Source organism: Fukomys damarensis, unplaced genomic scaffold (genome assembly GCF_012274545.1).
Source record: "Fukomys damarensis isolate Sample0158 unplaced genomic scaffold, DMR_v1.0_HiC HiC_scaffold_6, whole genome shotgun sequence".
In the NCBI taxonomy this organism is placed as follows: domain Eukaryota; kingdom Metazoa; phylum Chordata; class Mammalia; order Rodentia; family Bathyergidae; genus Fukomys; species Fukomys damarensis.
The window spans coordinates 31922259-31941533 of NW_022900918.1; the positions used below are offsets into that span (position 1 = coordinate 31922259).

At 43.8% G+C, this 19275-nt stretch overlaps 1 protein-coding gene across 5 annotated transcripts in view; it reads left to right on the forward strand.

Annotated features, from left to right (window-relative positions):
- Positions 1 to 19275, forward strand: part of Farp1 (FERM, ARH/RhoGEF and pleckstrin domain protein 1) — a 256913-nt gene that overhangs the window by 98665 nt on the left and 138973 nt on the right. Inside the window, exon 1 of one of the 5 annotated variants that reach the window (XM_033760948.1) lies at positions 815 to 1086. The exons of the other annotated variants lie outside the window; for them this stretch is intronic. Within the exon in view, the coding sequence (XP_033616839.1) occupies positions 1048 to 1086 (39 nt within the window). The 5' untranslated portion in view covers positions 815 to 1047. Of the gene's footprint in view, positions 1 to 814; positions 1087 to 19275 lie in introns of those variants that run through there. 5 annotated transcript variants of the gene reach the window in all.

Genomic DNA, 19275 nt, shown 5'->3' on the forward strand with positions numbered 1-19275 from the left:
GCTTGCAAGGCAGGCAGCAGAACCACTGGGATAAATCCCCAGCCTTCTCAGGGTAAATGGGGGATCAGACCCAAACTAGTGGAATAGCAGATGTTTATTTCATTATTAGTGTATGGGGATTTTTTTTTTTTTTGGTTTAATAGAATAGTTCTCTAAAAGAAAATTTGTTTTATAGTCACAAATATATTTATGGCTACTTGAAATGACAATTTCAAGTCAGATAGAAAATACAGAGATGTGTCCCATGCCTCTTAAAGACTTTTGAGATAAATTCTTAATTACCATGTGTAGATCAGAAATATAAGCTTAGTCTTCTCATTCCTGTAACTTTCAAAAAATTAGATCATATAGTTTTCATCTAGGAAAAGTGATTGTAAATCTTTTGTTGGTGGATAATTCTCAGAATAAGTGTGTGTGTGTGTGTGTGTGTGTGTGTGTGTGTGTGTGTGTGTGTAAAATTTCTGGGAATAATTTTGAAAGCTCAAAAGACCATAGTCACAGATACCAGAACAGCTCTGTAAGGGAGGTACGTAGCAGGGTTTAATTTTAACCAGGTACTTAAACTGCAAACAGACAGAGTGACATCACCTAGAAACACAGCGCCTCACTGAATAGAGTTTTGTCAGTGCCCTTCCTGCAGGAGCACTGGAATGGAACCGCAGTTGTTCATTAACTTTAAGAATCCAGTGTTCCCTGGGCCGGCTTTCTTTCTGTGCTCTTTCTGCAGCGATCTTTTTACATAAAGTGGAGAACTGAGTTCCCTATCTGGGCACAGCTGGAGGAGTGTGAGCCATCTGCCCAGGGAACCACATCCACGGCCTGTCACCTGGCTGTCTCCTCCTTGGCTGCCATTGTTGGGCCAGTTTGATCCCACCTTGATTCCTTTAGCTGTACTTTAAGGAAGCTGTGCTTGTCCCTGAGCCTCATCCCCATCAGGCCTGGTCACTACCATGTGTGCCCCAGTCCTCGGTGGTGCTGGCGTGGGTGAGCAGTGGCCGGTAGCCGAAGGGAAGGCACCATGTGGACCCTGAAGAGCAGTGTGGACTGATGGAGGAGAAGGCAGGGCAGAGGAAGGAGAAGCTGAAGGTGAGCCGTGAGTTCAGTGCGGTCAGTGTGGTGTCTTCCTGCAGGAACACACAAAACCAGGCTGCACAGATCCATTGATGAAGACGTGACCCGAAGCTCTCAGAAATCTCACCTCCTATTTCCCCTGGGAGCAATGGCTTAGTCGCTGATGTAGCGGTGACTTTGTAGAACATAATTACATCAAATAACGAGAACCAACTGTATTTTAGTTAAGTGAACCCTCAAATTTAAAAAAATAAGTTTTTTTATGTCTTAATTTTCATAAGATTTTTAATAATCAGAGAAATAGGAATGGTCAAGTATCTTTGCAGAACAGCACAGATCAGGTAATGTGTTACTTATTTTATTGTTAAAACTTCACCTTTGGACATATCCAAGCCCAGTCCTCCCTCAACATTGTCGGGGGACTGGTTCTGGGACCACTGTGGATTACTGACGATTCACACTCAAGTTTCAAATATAAAATATATAGTTACAGAAATCCTACACACAGCTTCCTGTACACTTCAAGTCAACTCTATTATATATAAACCTAGTGAATGTAAATGCTGTACTATTATTATACTGTGTTGTTTGGAGAATAATAACCAAAAAGAGATGTTCGTACATGTTCACTATAAACACAATTTTTTAAAAAGAATATTTTCGAGCCACTCATAATTGGATGAAACTGCAAATGTGGAACATATGAGTACAGAGGGCCAGCTGGGTCATAGTTTCTCATTACTGTACATAAGGAATTGTAGAGCAAGATATTTTTAATGATGTTATACTTTTTTTGGTAACAGGGATTGAACTCCCGACCTTTTGCTTGCGAGGCAGGTAGCGGGAGTACTGAGCTAAATCCCTGGCCCCTGTCATACTTCTGCTGTGTGTCATGCTAAGATTTTTTTTATTTTTGATACTGGGGATCGAACCCAGGTCCTTGTGCTTGCAAGGCAGGCAGTAGAACCACTGAGCTAAATCCCCATGCTAAGATTTTAAACTCTTGTAAGATAAATTGTTTTTGCAAGGTCAGTCTTCGACACCTTTACTGAGGAAGGAAATTTCTCTTTTTGCCCATGAAATACATCCTTAGGAATAACTTCAGGCTAGTCACTATTATTTTTTCTCTATGGCTAAGGAGAGACTGTTTAGCAGAAAAAAAAAAATCTTTTTTTTCCCCTAACCCCCAAGTGGTGTCCCTTGAATGACACATAAATTGTTTGGCTAGCGAGATGATTGACGTCGTGGAAGGTAACCAGATGCTTGTCTCCCAAAGAAAGCTCCCATGGCTGGGTGCTCACACCCATCCTGGAGCACTACGGGAGAAAAGGGGCAGCAGGAAGCCTGGAGTCTACCCTTTTCCCAGAGTGGCATTGAAGTCACGAAGTCTGGTCACCCTCCTTTCTCCTACAGTTACAAGCATTGTCTTTGACAGCACCTTCTCCGAATTCCTGAAATCTTCAAAAATTCAGCAGGGTATAAACTGTTGAACTTTTTGAAAACCTAAATTTTTGATATGTATAAGTTTTCAAGCTCTTGAGCCTTAGGTATGGGTACATATTTGATATAAGAAAAAAATGTTATTCTACCTGTGTTAGATAATATAGTGCTTTAAATTTACTTATTAGATTGACCAGTGGGGTTTTATTTTTTTTGAACACTCAGGATTGGGGCAGCCCAGTGACTTAATTGGAAACACTTGGCAACTTTGAAAAGAAATGTGGGATTAATCAAAAAAAGAAAAAAGATTGAGTTTGTGATTCTCTAAAATGCTATGAGGAAGTCACATCAGAGTGACTACATTGCATTCTGAAACCATGGGTGTTTTGCTGCTTTCAATTCTAAAAAAAAGGACAGTAAAGCCACTCTTTGGAGTTTGTACATGATTTGATTTTTTTTTCTTACATAGTCTATTAAAACTTTAAATTGGGAAATATGGCATGCTTGCAAAAGGGGCTATAACATTTCTAAGTGTAGTTTATCACATAATAATACAAATATCCAATTTAAAAAGTCTAATGCTGCCAGAATGCTTTTCCCTGGCTGTTTTGCTCAGCTTCCAGAGGAAGTAATCCTGGGCTGAAGTCTGTGTTAATCATTTGGTTGCTTCTCTTTGTAGTTGAACTCACATGGATGTAATTCTAAACTATGGGAAGCTTTGGTTTTTAACTTCTTGTTCAATATCTTCCCTCATTTACCTGTGAGGACGGGGATTTACAGATTCTGGTCTTGGTTTATGCCTGACCCTAGTGTAAAGCTTGGCCTGTGGCAGGGGCTTCACAGTATTTATGAACTAATTAATAAATATAAATGTTTATTTCATATTGCTGTTTCTTTCTTTCTTTTGGTACCTGGGATCGAACTCAGGTCCTTGTGCTTGTGAGGCAGGTGGTGGAGCCACTGAGCTGAATCCCTGGTCCCATATTGCTGTTTCTAAATTAAAAGTCTAATTTATCCTCATAAATGTGTGCATTTTAATAACGATAGGAAGGGTAGGTGATATTAGTTTTTGTTCTTGGGACATGATTGGATAGGTGAGAAGGCCATACCTGGATACCCATTTGTCTAAGAGGTAAACGCATTGTCCAAGGTCATTCTGTTAGAGGGTGGCCAGGGTAGGGCCAGAATTCACATCTCCTCTGCCCTTGTCCTGGATTCTCCAGAGCCACATCGCACTTTCATTCAAGAGATGTGGATGGCTTTCTTCAGCTTAATACCAAGTCCCCAGTTGAGGGGGGCGCGTACAGAGAACTAAAAAAAAAATCCCTTAACTGTCACATGTGAGCAGTGAGATTTGAGAAGCCCAAGATAAACCTAGAAAAGATTAGATACTAATAGTAAATTAGCCAGTTACATATATGAATAATGTTACTATGATAATTCTTAGTTACTTTTCTTGTTCCTGAGACAAAATACCTGACACCCAAAGTTAAAAGGGGACAGATTTATTTAGCTCATGGTTTGTAGAGGTTTCAGTCCATAACCATCTGGCTCCAAGGCAGGGTGGCTTGCAGAGGAGAAATAGTTCATGGTGGGCACAAGGTAGCAAAGCAACAAGGAACAACCACAGCTCTTTTTATATCTTAAATCTTATCTGGACTACTTAGGGCAGGTAATCCTCACACTATTAATCCTAGTGCTCTTGAGCCTAGCATTGCACCAGGAGTCAGTCCCAGCATTACACACTCTAGATCCAGCCACCTCTGAAAAAGCCCCACCTGTGGCTGCTTGAAGCCTTGGGGGGACATCTAGACATAAACCTGAACAGTAGTAGAATAATAGAATAATAGATTAGAATTTATGGTGGCTTTATTATTAGATGCACTTTTCAAAGTACTCATTTGGTCTCTCCAAACTTTGTGATTATTCAACACAAGAATCACAAAGCTGAAAGAAAGTTGGTGCATTTGATTTCACTCAGTCGCTTAAAGACTAAAGTGTGCATCTTCTCACGTTAACACCCATATATTGTTGGGTAGCCTCAATAGAAAGTTCTTGCTTGTGTTTTAATTTATTTCCCAAAAGAAATTTCCTGGAGAGTAGAGACTGGGCTTTGGTATCTGAATGTTTTCCTGACTAGTGTTCTGTTTTTAAAGCGTGTCTTGAAGACTTTGTTTTTCTTTCTTTTCTTTTTTTTTCTGTACCAGGGATGGAACTCAGGACCTTGCACTTGTGAGGAAGGTGGTGGGTGGAACCACTGAGCTAAATCCCCAGCGAGGACTTTGTTTTTACTACCAGGATGTGTCTTCTGAGAGCCCAAAGTTGGGCGTAAGTCAACCTCTAAGGATACATCCCGTGTTGGACTTTCGGGAAGGTTGTCTGTTAACTCACGCAGATATTCAAGTCAATGACTCAGTGCGCCCTGACAATAATAATACGTACTTCAAGGAAAACAGAACTGCCCAAATTCTCAGGGTATTATTTTTAGAAGAACACATCCAAGGTGTTTGACCCCACCATTTTTCAAACTTGACTTTGGCAAGCCTGGGCCCCTGAGATTTTAAAAGTAGCTTTTCTCAAAATAAAACCAGCTACTCGGTTCTGAGGAAGTAGAATTCCAGCAGCTGGAGAGAACCTGGCGGTGCTGGGGCTCTGAGTGCGGGGTGTGAGGAGAGAATAGCTGTGTGTTGGTTTAGGCTGTGACAGAGGTCATGTTCAAGCTAAGTTTGTTCAGTGAGGGAAAATACCAAGTTCCCAGTCTTGGAAAAGGATGTTGAAGGAGCTGACAATAATTTGAAGTATTCGGGACTGCCAATAAATGCTTATTGGCAGAAGCCCTGCACCTGGCTCATTTCCCCTCCATCCTGATGATGACCATGCTGGGTGTGTTAGTGGTTGTGGTGTTTGTAGCCATGGCGACGTGGGTACCAATAGCTGCTCTTGTGGGGTGGTGTTGCAGAGTATCTTACCCGTGCTGCCTCAGGAAGTGCTCGTGGTGGCCCTTTCGGTCTGTGTTCTGATCTGCTGTATCAAAGCAGAAACCGAACCAGGCATGGTGGCACATACCTGTAATCCTAGCACTCTGGTAGGCTGAGGCAGGAGGATGGCAAGCTCAAACCTGGCCCAGCAACTTAGTGAGATGTTGTCTCAAAATAAAAACTTAAAAAAAGGACTTGGCCTGAAAAAAAGAGAGGAGCTCAGTACTGAGACCCTGGGATCAGCCTCCAGCACTAGAAGAGAAAGGGGTGCAGGGAGTGATGGGGAGAGAGACAGAGACTGAGAGTCATGTCAGAAAGACTGTTAGATAAAAACTAAATTCTGATCCTGCTTCCGTCACTTCCCAGTTCTGATGTGGGTTTTACCATTCAGAAAATGAGGATAAAAGATTCTAACCCGACTGATGGTGGCGCGGTTAAATGAGATAGTGTATGGGATGCCTGGTAAGTAGAGGGCTGCTGCTAGCTGGTTTTGCCCGGGGTCAGACCACTAGGTTCCATCCTAGGTGTGTTTTGCCCTCATCCTTTCTTCTGCAGAGTGGCTGCATCCATTCACAGCAGAGATTTAATGTAAACTGGCCGTGTGGTTACCGTGAGGTTTGCTGGAATAAACCGAGCACAGGTGCCAAGGCAGAGCTCTGGGTGTGAGGTCAGAATCCGTGAGAGAGGGGCGGGGGTTGGGGATGGACACGTGTGCGCTTTCTGTCTTAGTTACTTTCCCTTACTGCTGAGACACCCATCCAATACTCCGCACCCGAAGTTAAAACCCGAAGTTTTTTGTCTTACAGTTTGTAGAGGTTTCAGCCCGTAGTTGGCTGGCAGCAAAGCAACAAGGAGCATTTAACAGTGTCTTTCGGCCCCTTTTATCCTATTCAGACGACTGGGATCAGGGTGGCGCCAAGCTAATCTCGCACGTGTAGGGGTTTAGTGACCCCACGCCCTTAACCCCAGCATCACACATTCAGACTTGGCCACCTCTGAAGAAGGACCCACCTCATCTGCATGGGGTTTCGGGGGACATCTGAGCACAAACCCTAACACTGCCTGTGTAGGACTTGGAACAAATGAATGGGCAGTTTCATCTCTTTCTTCATGACATCCAGTGGGCTCATCAGGTGCTTATGAGTATGTCTGAAAATAACCCTCTCCTGACTTCTCGTCCCTTGGTGCTCCTGTGATTGATGTTCTGAGATTGCCCCGGCTGTGGAGTCCTCGGGCCAAGCCAGGATGTGGAAGGGATCCGTGAAAGTCCACGTGCCCTTCACTCGTCCTGCACACCCGCTCCCCGCCGTGCCATTGCTGCTGTCAGTGTCATCTTAGGGTTTTGAGTTAGTGAGATGAAGTTCGAGATGTGGCTTTTCATGACTGTGGTTCTGAATGTCACTGTGGTGAGTTAGTGGCCGTCCTTGCAAAGGACTGGGTGGATGGCGCACGTGAAAGGATCAGTACTTCCTGGCCTCTAGCAGGTGCTCAGTAAATGTGGGTATTATTCTCTTCTGGTGACAGTGAACAGAAAGCTACTGTGAGAATCTTTACCACAGTTCTAAAACCTGGAAACAGAATAATTTTTAAAATTATGAATTAGAGCAGTCATGATTTTTAAAAATGTAAGCTTGGGTATCTACTCATCAACCAAAACATTTGTCCTCTGAAGAACACTTGGGTTCTCAGTTTGATTATTTCAGCATACAACTGCTAAAAGATCTTATTTAAACAATTTTTTCAGTACTGGGTCTCAAACTCAGGACCTTGCACTTGGCGGGCACAGCACCACTGAGCTATGTACTTCAGGCTGGCGTAGAACTCACTTTGTAGGCCAGGCTGGCCTCGAACTTGCAGTGATTCTCCTGCCTCAGCCTCCAGAGTGCTGGGATTACAGGGATGTGCCACCACACCCAACTACCACATTTTATTTTTCATCATAATTACTATACCCTCATAATACCATAGTTATTAAAAATTCCTTATTATCATTGAATATTAAGGAAAGTTTTTTGATTAAAATATATTTATTTCAGTTTCACTTTATTTTCTAGCTTTTTGGGAGTCATCTGTGTATTTAAACAGCACAAGTCTTGGCAGTGTCAATCTAGTACAACAAAATGTGTTCTGGATTTTATGGATGCTAGGATTTTATGTCGTGGAAGAAGACTGATATTTGCTAATCTTCCTCATGACACAGTCTAATGTCAAACCAAAAATACACATTCTTCCCTTTTCTGTTTCCCATTATCTTCTCATTCTCTACTGCTTTCTTCCTGCTCACTGTGTGAATCCCTCTTTAAGAAGTAAAACTGTAACTGGTGGGTCATTACAGTGAAGACATTCAAGCTAAAACTTTTGCTATATTAGATACTGAGGGTTTATGTTGCAAAACTAATGAGGGATTGCTCACGTTAAATAACTTCATTCAGACATTGCAGTGCATACATACATGTGAACGTCACGTTGCACACTGTTAATATAGAACTTTGACTTGTCAATTAAATTGCAAAGAGGGAGAAAAGGAAAGTATATTCAGTAGAACATGAGAAAGGCAGGTTGTGAAAACTTAACAGTATCACTGTAGTTTCTCTTTTAAAAACTCTGGCATTTAGCTAATCACTAACCAGTATTTTGTTGTTGTTGCTGTTTCTTTCTTTCCTTTTTGAGTATCAGAAAGGATCTGTGCATCTTGGCCACGCATAGACCAACCACTTGGGTATCAGATTCTCTATTTTGTGATCCTAAACAGATGTTGTTCAGCTTGGAAGGGTGAAGTTTCCAAGTGAATAGACTGAAGTGAAAGACCTGAATGGTTGTAAAGATGATGTTGGCTTGGTATCTGATTTCTTGCCCTCTTGATGACCTGGCAAATTATAGATCAAGCAACCCAAGAAAACTGTCGTGTGGTTGGATTCTTCACACGTGTTCAAGTGATTTCATTTTGTAATTATTCCAAGAATTTACAATGCTGTTGATTTCAGGCTCATTTTAAAAATCAGTCTGCTTTTGCTGATCTGTAATGAGTGTTAAAATGTTCTTTGGGGGAGGTCTGCCAGCCTTTCACCAAGGGCTTTAGTACATCCTGTCTTCCTGTTCACCAGCCCCCAGGCTCAGCACCTGAGAAGCCTACATAACCAAGGGACTGGTGGTTTGTGCCCCCCAGGTTTGCTGGCCGTTGAGCTAGGAGCTCCGGCACCATCTCACGAAGTTTCACAGTGTCCAGTTATAAACATGTCAGCGTGAGATATGGAAAATCCCTGTTTAAAGATTTAAAAAATATTTGTAATTAACATTTGATTTTTGTTTTCCAAGATGATTACTTGAAAATTTCTTGTATGCTTTCAAGAAAGTACAAAGAGAGAGAAGCCAGTGGAGGCCAAGTGGAGTTGGCTTACATTTCAGTATCAAAGCTTTGGATTGGATAGAGGGAGGCAGCCTGGGGAGTTTCTGTGGTTTGAATGGCTCCTCCAAAGCTCATGTGGAAATTGAATAGCACTGTAGCTGTAGTAAGAGGCAAAACCTTTCAGAGATGAAGAGAGCTCAGCCTTCATGAGTAGATTAATGTTGATATTAGGAGTGGGTTCTGTATTAAAAAGTGTGCATCTCACCATATTCCTGCTCTCTCACACATGCTCACTAGTCCTTCCACCACCTTGTATCACAGCTTGGAAGCCTGGTTGTGTGTCGGTACCACACAGTTGAGACTTCCCAGGCTCCAACACTGAGCCCGGTAACTGTCTCTTGCTAAGAATTCAACCTGTCCGTGGTACTGTTAGAGCAGCAGAAAACAGACCCAGGAGTAAGATACTTGAAATATGAGAGAGTAGAGGGGAGAGGGGATCTCTGTGACTGCAGGGCAGTTACACTTTTAGCTTCACTTTGAATATATATAAGACAAGGGCATCACAATCATTGATCTTTCAAGGTTCTTTGCTGCTTGAACCCTCTGGTGGTCTGGGCTTTATTAGATGTGTAAATTGCATCTGTTAGGTGGGCAGCCTGTTTCAAGGAAAATTCTATTATATCCAAGCCTTAGATTGGGTAAATGGAGTAAAACAGACAGACAGACAGACAGACAGACAGACCACACACACACACACACACACACACACCCTCGTCAGGTTTCACCATATACTTTTCACTTCCCTATCCACTCATATTCTGAGTGCCTTATTACCTGCTATAGGTAGAGGACATTTTAAAAATTCTAATAAAATTATTGCTCTCTTTTGTGCCTGAAAACAGATTTTGTGCTCTTAATGTGAGCTGATTAAATAAATTATAGAGCTTTCTCTGCATTCTATTCTCTTTCTTATTTATGACTCTGGACACTGCCTAGGTGCTCCTTAGGGGTTCTGGAAACCACAGAAATAGCGTATTTGAGTTCTGTGTGTACTTCGTCATCCATCTATGGCCCATCCAGCTGTTGTAGACACATAAAGCCTATCTTACATTTCAAGATGCTATCACTCATCTGTTCCGAATTCTCTTAATGGGTGAACATGTTGTCTCATTTAAAATTTGTTCTTAAGTGTTTTCCATTTCTTATTAAAAAGAAAATCCAGCCAGGGTCGTCACTCATCTACACTGAGTTCAGCCGCTGCAAATATTTGCCATCTCCCAGGTTGGCTTCGTGCATGTAGGAAGACCAGCAAGGGCACACAGGGGTCTGCAGCGCAGCCCAGCTCCTCCCTGGGCTGTGCACACAGAGCAATGGGCTGACAGGCTCACGTTGTTCCTACTGCCAGTACTCCCTTTGCCCTACCTGCTTATTAGGCTACTGTTGTTGAAATTCCCTGCTGTTTTATCTGGGGAGGCTTTTTCTTGCTGTCCCAAGGCTATGAGGTCTGACACCTGAACTGTGTTCTTCCGCCAAGAAGCCGGCCAGTGTTTCAAGTTAATTTCTCTCCTGCTTCTTGCAAGGTTTTCCAGAGCTCAAGAGAGATTGCAGAAGTCAGAATATGATCTCAGAACCCTGGTGGCCAGAGATAGTCAAGGCCTATGGTGTTAATCATTAAATATGAAGCAGGAAGAAGGGGTTTGGGAAGATTGGCCTGATCCTAGATTTCTATTCATATTTAAGTTTGGGAACCTTTATGAGGGCATCTCTGACTCTAGTATGAAAGTTTTAGTCCATTTGTTGTTGCTATAACAATACCTGATGCTGGGTACTTATACAAAAAAGAGGTGTGTGTACTTCACTGTTTTGGAGGCCGAAAGTCCAGAGAGCATAGGGCTTGCTCTGACAAGGGCCCTCTCAGCTGTGTCATCTTGAGACGGTGACATCACAGTGCTAGGAGCATTTTCAAGAGGGTGAGATCACATGGTGGGACAGGAAGCCTGGGAGAGGAGGGCCATGGCAAGTTCCTCCTAGGCTGTGCTTCTTGAAGTAGCCCCCTGCCACCACCCCCACACTCAGGACCAAGCTGAAAGGCAGGTCTTCCAGCAGTGCTCTCAACCATGTCCAGCCATAGCAACAGGCGCAGAGGGTCTCACAGGGGAAGGAGACAGTTTGTAGTCTCCACCCTGTGGGCACACAGTGTACCGTGATGTGCACCTTGCAGGCTGTGGGTGGAGTGTGTAGCCTGTGCAGAAGCCGTGCAAGGAGCCAGGAAAGGAGAGGGAGGACCCAGGATCCATAGGAGATGTGAGCAGAGCCACTGTCCGGGTGACCCCCAGCCCTCAGCTCTGGGTGACTGCAGAAGTAGGATGCGTTGTGCCCTAGCTCATCCACAGGGGGAAAGGCCTTCCTTCCAGAAAGAAGTCCTGGTGACCATCTGCCTTCATCATCCGGGGAGCACAACTTTTTGTTTCACAGCGTTAAAATCCCCTGTCTCTTTGTTGATCAGTGTTCTTCCTCAGAAAGGGAAGGCAGCTCCCACAAGTCTGGGCGGCTGTAGATGTTTTTATTGAGGATGTTTGCTTTTTGCCTCAAATGGGATGGGAGGGGTGGAATAAATTGTGTGTGGGAAGGGGTTTATGGTGCTACAGGCAGAGAGCGTTTATTGATGTTTGTGAAAATGTCAGTTTGCAGTGGAGATGGTATCTTTCTAATGCACAACATGCTTGTGTAGGAGTGGGGAGCTGGAGAGAGAAGCAGCACATAGCTGGAGTTTTTCTGTGTAGATCATTTCTTTAATGGCCCTCCTTGTGCTAATTTTGCTTCCTGTGGTTGATACATTATTCCTATTTTTCTACCATCCTTCTTTCTCCAGGCTCCCAATGCACAATGTGCAACACACTGGGCTTGTTTGGGGGCCATTTAAACAGCTGTAGGGCAGCTTAGAAATAGGGTTTCCCTCTGTGTCCCGTTAAATAGTCGAATGTCATTCCACTGGAGATCGTGGAAAGCTTGAGCTCATTCCCTAGACCAGCAAAGATCGCACTAAGACAGAGAATGAGAAAGGTGGCATTGCAGTTTTCAGGGAAACTGGTTGTTCCAGGCTTATGTTAATGAGATGCCTGCATTTGATATTCATTGGCTACATCGTTAGCATTGAATTAAAGTGTTAAAATGGATTTTGGGTAATGTTAGTTATAGGTGATTTTTTTGCTTAAACATTGTAACCATCATAAAGAGAAGAGTTGACCAGGTCCTCTAAGTATCTGGGCCACAGCTACAGTGTTACTTTACCAGTACAGTTTCATCACAAACACTGTTTTCATTTACAGCGTTTATATTCAGAGATAACCTCTAGCTGTTTCCTAGGAAGACAAGCACAAGTTCAGTTATTACTGAATTGATTTTCTGGAGGAAAAACTGGAAACAACTTAAAAATCTATATATAGACTGGACGATAGGAGATGGTATATTTAGGACATTAGACCAGAGTTAAAGGAATAATCTCCAGTTGTAGACGTCAACACAGGTTGATCTCTGAAATAATGTTGAGCATAGAAAAGTATTGTTTAACTTATACTATAAAACCATGCATATAAACACACCCGTTTTGGTACTTTATGGATGTGGGGTGTGTGTGTGAAATAGATTCAAAAGATAACACAAAATACATGATAATAACTGGTTCTTCAGATAGGAAGAAAGGAATGGGAATAATTTTATCTACCATGGCTTTTATTTCTATTTAAAAATTTGAAAAAAATGTGACAAAATACTACTTGTTATTTTGGGGTGGTGGATATATGGTTATCTTTACTATTTTGTATGTGGCTCTCTAAAGTTGCTCTCCCCAAAAAAGCCTTAAGTCCGTTTTTCAAAATTCATAAAATAATGAACATTGCAAAGAAAAAAGTACTCATGATCTGATATTTAACTTTGAATCACAGTGTTTGATTAACTGTTGGTTGTCTGTGTGCACAAATTTGCCCTGTGGTCCACTCCAGTGGAACTGAGTGAATTGTGGCCTAAACACATGGAGATGTTTTGTACATGTCACTCAATGGCTGGAGAACATACTCATTAATGTAATTAATATGTAGTCTACAAACAATTCTTTTAATTATTCTCCAATCACTTAAGTGATATCTGTCCTCTTAGAATTAGTTCCTTAGTTGATTAGGAATCTTAACCTTTTAAACTGTGACATCCCTCAACTAGTTTTCCTTTAACCATTTCTTTTCAAAAATTTTTAATTAGTTTTCTTCACCAGTCTGGAAATAAATGACTGTGATAAGTATCAGTGCATCCTTCAGTCTAACTTTTACTTAGTTACTAACTTCCTTGTGGCCTTGGGCATGTCCCCTCCCACTACCTGCTTTGGATGGGGTCGGCTTGGCCACCTGTCTGTCCTGTTTCCCTGACTGCAAGATGGAACCAACCATGCCCACTTCATCTCCCATGGCAATGGAAGATTCACCCGGGAAGCCGGCCCTGCAGCCTGCACCCTCTCTCTTTTCCTCATGCCTGTTTGCTCAGGTTCCCAAGACACCTTCTCAGTGTGGCAGGATGGAGTCTTCTCACCTAGTGCCTGCTTTATGTGAATGCCATTCTCTCGTGCGCTCCTGGAACCTGCCTTAGAAACTGTGGCCTCTCCAGACCTTGCTCAGATGTTGTCTAAAATATGACTGGTAACTGAGGTCAATCCCAGGGCCTTCTGCAGGCTGGGCAAGTGCTACACCCCCCAGGCCACAGACTGTCCCAACTACCCCCTAGCACTTCGTTAACTTTGTCACCCTACAGGGGCTCCACAGGCCCTGGCGCATGTGAAGTGCTCCTAAGGAGTTTGGAAATGAGTGGGGTCAAAGTCGCTTTGGAGAGTCTCGGAGCTAAGCACAGACAGATCCCGCTAAGGAGCACACTGGGCGTGGAGATTTGGAGCCCTGGGCAGACCCAGGTGCTGCCACTGGACCGCAAGTTATGGTCTTTATGTTCACAGTGCTGGTCCCTTCCATGCTCATTCACACCTCTTGGTGAACTTCGGAAAGCCTAGTGGCTTCTCATGCAGTGTTTTTCGCACATAAAATTCAGGGGGTTAAACTGTGCTCCTCTGAGCTGCCCCCATCCTTAGTGCTGTGTCCTTGCCCATGCAGTAACGCGTCTGTGTCAGGTTCTGTTCCGCTGGTTCAGAGTAATCGCCTGATTCCCATGGGTGATGTAGATCGTTCTCCCTGACAGCACCAATAAGCTAAAACAGCCAAATGCCTTTTAAGTGTGCTTTCCCAATTTTCCCCCCAAGGGTGACCGATTAATGAGGGCAAGATTGGTGTCAAGGGGCAAGAAATGAATTGATGTCGTCTGCAAAACCCACTGCTCTTAGATGCGGAGGGTGAAACCATCCAGGAGTAACCAGAGGTTAGGGCTCTTTTTAAATGGTTTTCCAGCTCACTCTGCAAGAGTTTTTATGTTATTTGATCCATTTCTGGGAGAGCCAAGCTGAAAGGCAGCAAGACAGAGGGGGAGCACATTCATTTTGGTACCAAAGCTCCAGGCTCAGACCCAGCCCAGCCTAGCCAGTCGCCAGCTGTGTGTGTGTGTGTGTGTGTGGTCCTGGGCAGGTTTGCTGCCTGAACCTCACTGGCCTCTGTCAAGCAGAATTAACAATGCTGACTCTTTCCTTGGGAGGAAAGCAGGTAGGGAAAGCTCTGGGGCCCCATTTGCCGTGCACAGTAAGTTATGTCCGCTCTCATTATCAGAGTTCAAACATGAACACAGGGCTTACTCGTGTACTGGCTTGGGGGTGAGGCAGGGGGTTCAGGTCACTCACGAGTTCCTCTCTGGAAGCAGCCGCCTTTGGAAAGTCAGATTTCAAACCAGTTTCCAAAGTTTTCAGATACTACATTTGGATTAAATAGATGGGAATTTCATTCTCAATGAAGCATATCATTGAAAACTTGAGAAGAAAGGAGTAGAGGGCATAAAGGATTTTTTCCCCCTTATACATCTCCAGTCTGTTTTTTTTTTTATTTTAAGACAGGGCCTCACTAAATCAGCAAGTTTCCCAGCCTGGGCTAGAATTTGAGATCCTCCTGCCTCAGCTTCCCAGAGTGCTGGGATTTACAGGAATTTGCCACTGTATCCAATAGGAGTTAGCATTTTTATCAAGGTGTTAAACAAATAAATGTCACAGTATTGTAGACAGCTAAATTAGTCAGAAATTATTATAAGGCAGTTGGTCAAAGCTGGGCCCTTAGCATAGAAAAAGGATTGAGGCACATTCACTGAAGGTTAACATAAAATGAGACAAACTAATATACCCCCATGGGGATGAATGGTAGTGACTGGTATTCTAAGTAGGCCTCAGTCACCTTAATTGGGGACCAAACCATCCCTCGCAAGCCCACCCTTCCAGGAAGTCCATGTACACTTGCTGGATGACTTGCTTCTCCATTTGATCTCTATTTAATCAATATTACCTGGGTGACTGTACTTGGAATCTTACTGGATGATCATAGTTTTGTCCCATCTTGTGATTTTCCATCTCATCTTACAGTTTCGGGGGTTTGTTTGTTTGTCTGTTTGTTTTTTTGAGTGTGTGTACCAGAGATTGAACTCAGGACCTTGAAGTTGGCAGGCAGGTGCCATGCCACTGAGTTACATCTCCAGCTCTGCTTTTTACAGTTTTATCCCACTTTGTACCTGCCTCACCTTGTGGCTTTGCCTCATAAAACGCCTTTAGAGGCTGGGGATTAAGCTCAATGGCAACGCACCTGCCTTGTAAGCCCAAGGTCCTGAGTTCGATCTCTGGTAGGAAAGCAAAACAAAAAACCACCTTTGAGAAGTAGGGTAGGCAGGCCACCCATTTTCTGGTCTCCCTACTGTCTCTTAGGCAGAAGCTATCTTTCTCTCAATAAATTTTTCCTACTCTTAATCTCTGTTCCTAGAATTCATTCTTCAGTTTTAAAGAACACAAACTCGGCATATCGGATATCTAGCAGGTTGGGAGTTAGAATGTTCCCTTGTTTGGATTATTTTGCTTGTTTGGATTACTTGGTGCCCTGTATCAACAGTAAGAAAACATACTTCTACATGAACGTGAGTTTTGGTTGTGGGCCATTTCTGAAACTCTCAGGCTGACTTAATCTGACTTTGGGGCTGTCTTCCCGCATCCAACCTCCTACTTTGAGTCAGCCTGGCCTCTGGCATCAGTCTGGGTATTGATGTGGGCTTGGGAAACCCCTAGGCTTTGTCAGTGCGGCCCATTTTCCCCTTGCTGACAGTGTGAGTGCTTTGCAAGGCCCAGACTTCCCAGTTCAGACCTGCCCTTGACTTTCTCCAGGTAACCCCTGGCTTGGCCAGAGGTGTGCAGAAGACGCCCCTGTCCTGCACCCCTGCCCCTGTAGGCCTTTGGCTCTTGAGTGGTTGCCTGGGAGACCTGTGGAGCTTTCCTGTCATCTAGTTTCGTCGTTGTTGTTGTTGTTGGAAGGGATTCCTGTCCACTGGGTTCTAGCTCCTGGTTCAGAAGCCCGCTGCAAGGTCAGGAGAACTATTGCAGGAATCCCAGCTATGTCTGCCGCCCTCTCTAGCAGGCCTCTCAACTTGGAGTTTACCGACTTGGAGTTCACCAGGATGCTTGGAGTCCACCAGGATGCTTGGAGTCCACTGTGGCCTGAAGCGGAAGCCAATCGCTGACAGTTTCTGGGAAATGTGCAAATCCATAGTCATCTTCGTTTTATGAGCAAAGAGTTCCTTTCTGACTTCTCTTAGGTTTTAACTTTTGGTGTATCACATCTCATCCTTTTTCAAAGTGGCCCAGATTGTGTCCTCAGCACTATAGACAGCCAAATTAGTTAGAAATATCATAGGCAGTCAGAAGGGCTGGGCCCTCGAAAAAGTCAGCGCAGAAGACAACTGGCCGGAGGTGTGAAATCCAGGCTCTGAGACAAAATAGACTACACCTACATACTTCAAAGAACAGCAGTGCTTCATATTCTTAACAAGCATCCATCACCTGGGGTGGGGAACCAGACTTCCCTAGCCCTTCCCTTCCCAGAAAAAAATCCTTGTTCCTTTCCTTGTATGTTTGCTACAGGACTTGCTTCTCCATTTGATCTCCATTTAATTGATACCACCTAAGGGACTGTGCCTGTGATTTCATTGGTTGGCCATAGTTTTGCCATGCCTAGTGATTTTTCCATTGGGTCAGTATTACCTAAGCAACTACACTTGTAAACTTGTATTAGTTAACTATAGTTTTGTCCCACCTTGTACCCCGCCTTACCCCCCATGGTTTTAAAGGCATCAAATCTTATGGTTGACAATGGTTTCGTCCAGTCTGATCCCTCCCTACCTTGTGATTTTTCCATGGCATCAGTATTTCCTAGGGAACTACAAGTCCACTTCTAAACCCACTGCTTGTATTCAACAATTAACATTGGCTTCACCCACCCCCTCCCACCTACCTGCTTGTTCTTTATTTATAGAACCTTCTAAGAGGAAATTGCAGCTTTGTGTGGTGGCGCATGCCTTATAATCTCTGCTACTCAGGAGGCGAGGCGGAGGCAGGAGGGTTATAAATTTGAGGCCAGCCCTGGCAATTCAGTGAGATCCTGTCTCAAAATAAAGTGGAAAAAAAGGCTGTGGATGTAGTGCACTGGTAGAGCACTTTGGTTTCAATCCCTAGAACCATGGAGATGGGGAGGTAAATCTTTCACTTTATTTCTTGGTTGAGTGTACTGGGGATTGAACCCTGGTCTTTCTCATTGAGCTATATCCCCAGACTTTTTTATTTTTTAGACAGGATTTTGCTACGTTGCCCAGGGTGTACTCAAACTTGCAGTCCTCCTGCTTCAGCCTCCCAGAGTGCTGCAGTTCCAGGCACGCACCAACATAGCTGGTGGCCTTTGTTTTTAAGCTGTGTGATTTAGAAATTGTGTATCCATTTGTGGAAGAAACATCTCTGTTGATTACTCCTCCCTATGACCTCATTTCCCAGCTCATGCTGGCCTGGCTGAAACCTGCTGGTGACGGTGGAGGTGGGGAGTGTGGCCATGCCGCGCATCAAGCAATCATCCCCGCTTTCTTAGTCTAAGAGTTGGCCCATTTGGCTGAAAATTGTGAGGCTGAGCACGTGTGTGTCAGTTTTTCTGTTCCTTTTCAAATGGGACACTTGGCTGGCCGCCTTCTGAGCCATCTCCCTGCTGACACTGTCAGCCTCTGAATCAGAAAGGACAGATGATGTTCAAGCTGTCTTTTCACGGCTGTTATAAATTGTGCTGGTGTCACAGTCATTTCCTAAGCTAGATGAAGAAAAGTGGAAGATATCCTCCTTAAGACTTACTCATGTGCCTGGCATGGTGGTGCATGCCTGTAATCCCAGCTTGTAGGGAGGCTGAAGCAGGAAGATCCCAAGTTTGGGCTAACCTGGGCAACCATTTCCTTCTCGGTCTAGACTGTGCCAATTGTAGAGAAACAGCACTCAACAAAGCAACTCTGGAAGGTGTCCTCATGGAGCCCTGAGTTTGGAAGTGAGAAGCATGCACTACAGACAATTCCACAAATAACTGTACTTTTAAAAAGACAAACGAGGGCCATGAAAGAACCACTGGCATCATTTGCTAAATGCTCCTCTTAGCAAGTCCAGCTGTCTCAGGCTGACAGGTACCAACAGTTATGTAGGATTTTAAGCTCTTCACGATAGCCTTCCATGAGCTGGGCATGGTGGTGCACGCCTGTAATCCCAGCACTGGGGAGGCTGAGGCAGGAGGATCAAATTGCGTTCAAGGCCAGCGTGGGTTACATAGGCCAGCCTGAACTATGAAGGGAGACCCTGCCTAATAAAACAAAACAAAACAAAACAAAAAGAAAGGAAGAAAGGATAGCCTTCTTTATATTACAGTCAAGGGTCATTATAAGAGAATCATATTCGGTAACAGATAAGGAGGAAATTTTAATTTGGGGACAAAGTCATGAAATGCATACTCTGGTTTTTCTCACTTCATTGGACATCCTTTGATGTCTTTATAACATGTCATAATAGTTTGGGAGCTTAAGGGACTTCTGTAGTTCAGTCTTCAGGGGCTCCATATTAAAGTGCAAATATGCAGGAAGAATTTCAGTAATATGTTTGCAGTGTCGCTCAGGCTGTAATAGATTGGTGGTGGCTGCCTGGAGCGTGTCCTGTGGGAAGGCTTGTTTGCATTTCAGAGGATTGGTGATGTCTGCCCTGGGACGCACCTAGCGCACCACTGCTACTCTGATCTGAACTCTCATCAGTTCACATTTCAGAGTAGGGAGAATTTGTAGGACTGGGTTCAAATAGGGCCTTAGGGGCAGAAAGAAGACTCTGAACTCTGAGAGGACACTAGAAACAGATAATGTTAATTTTATCAGATCTAGAAGGGCTCTGGCTACATTTTTTTTTTTTTTTTTTTTTTTTTTTTTTTT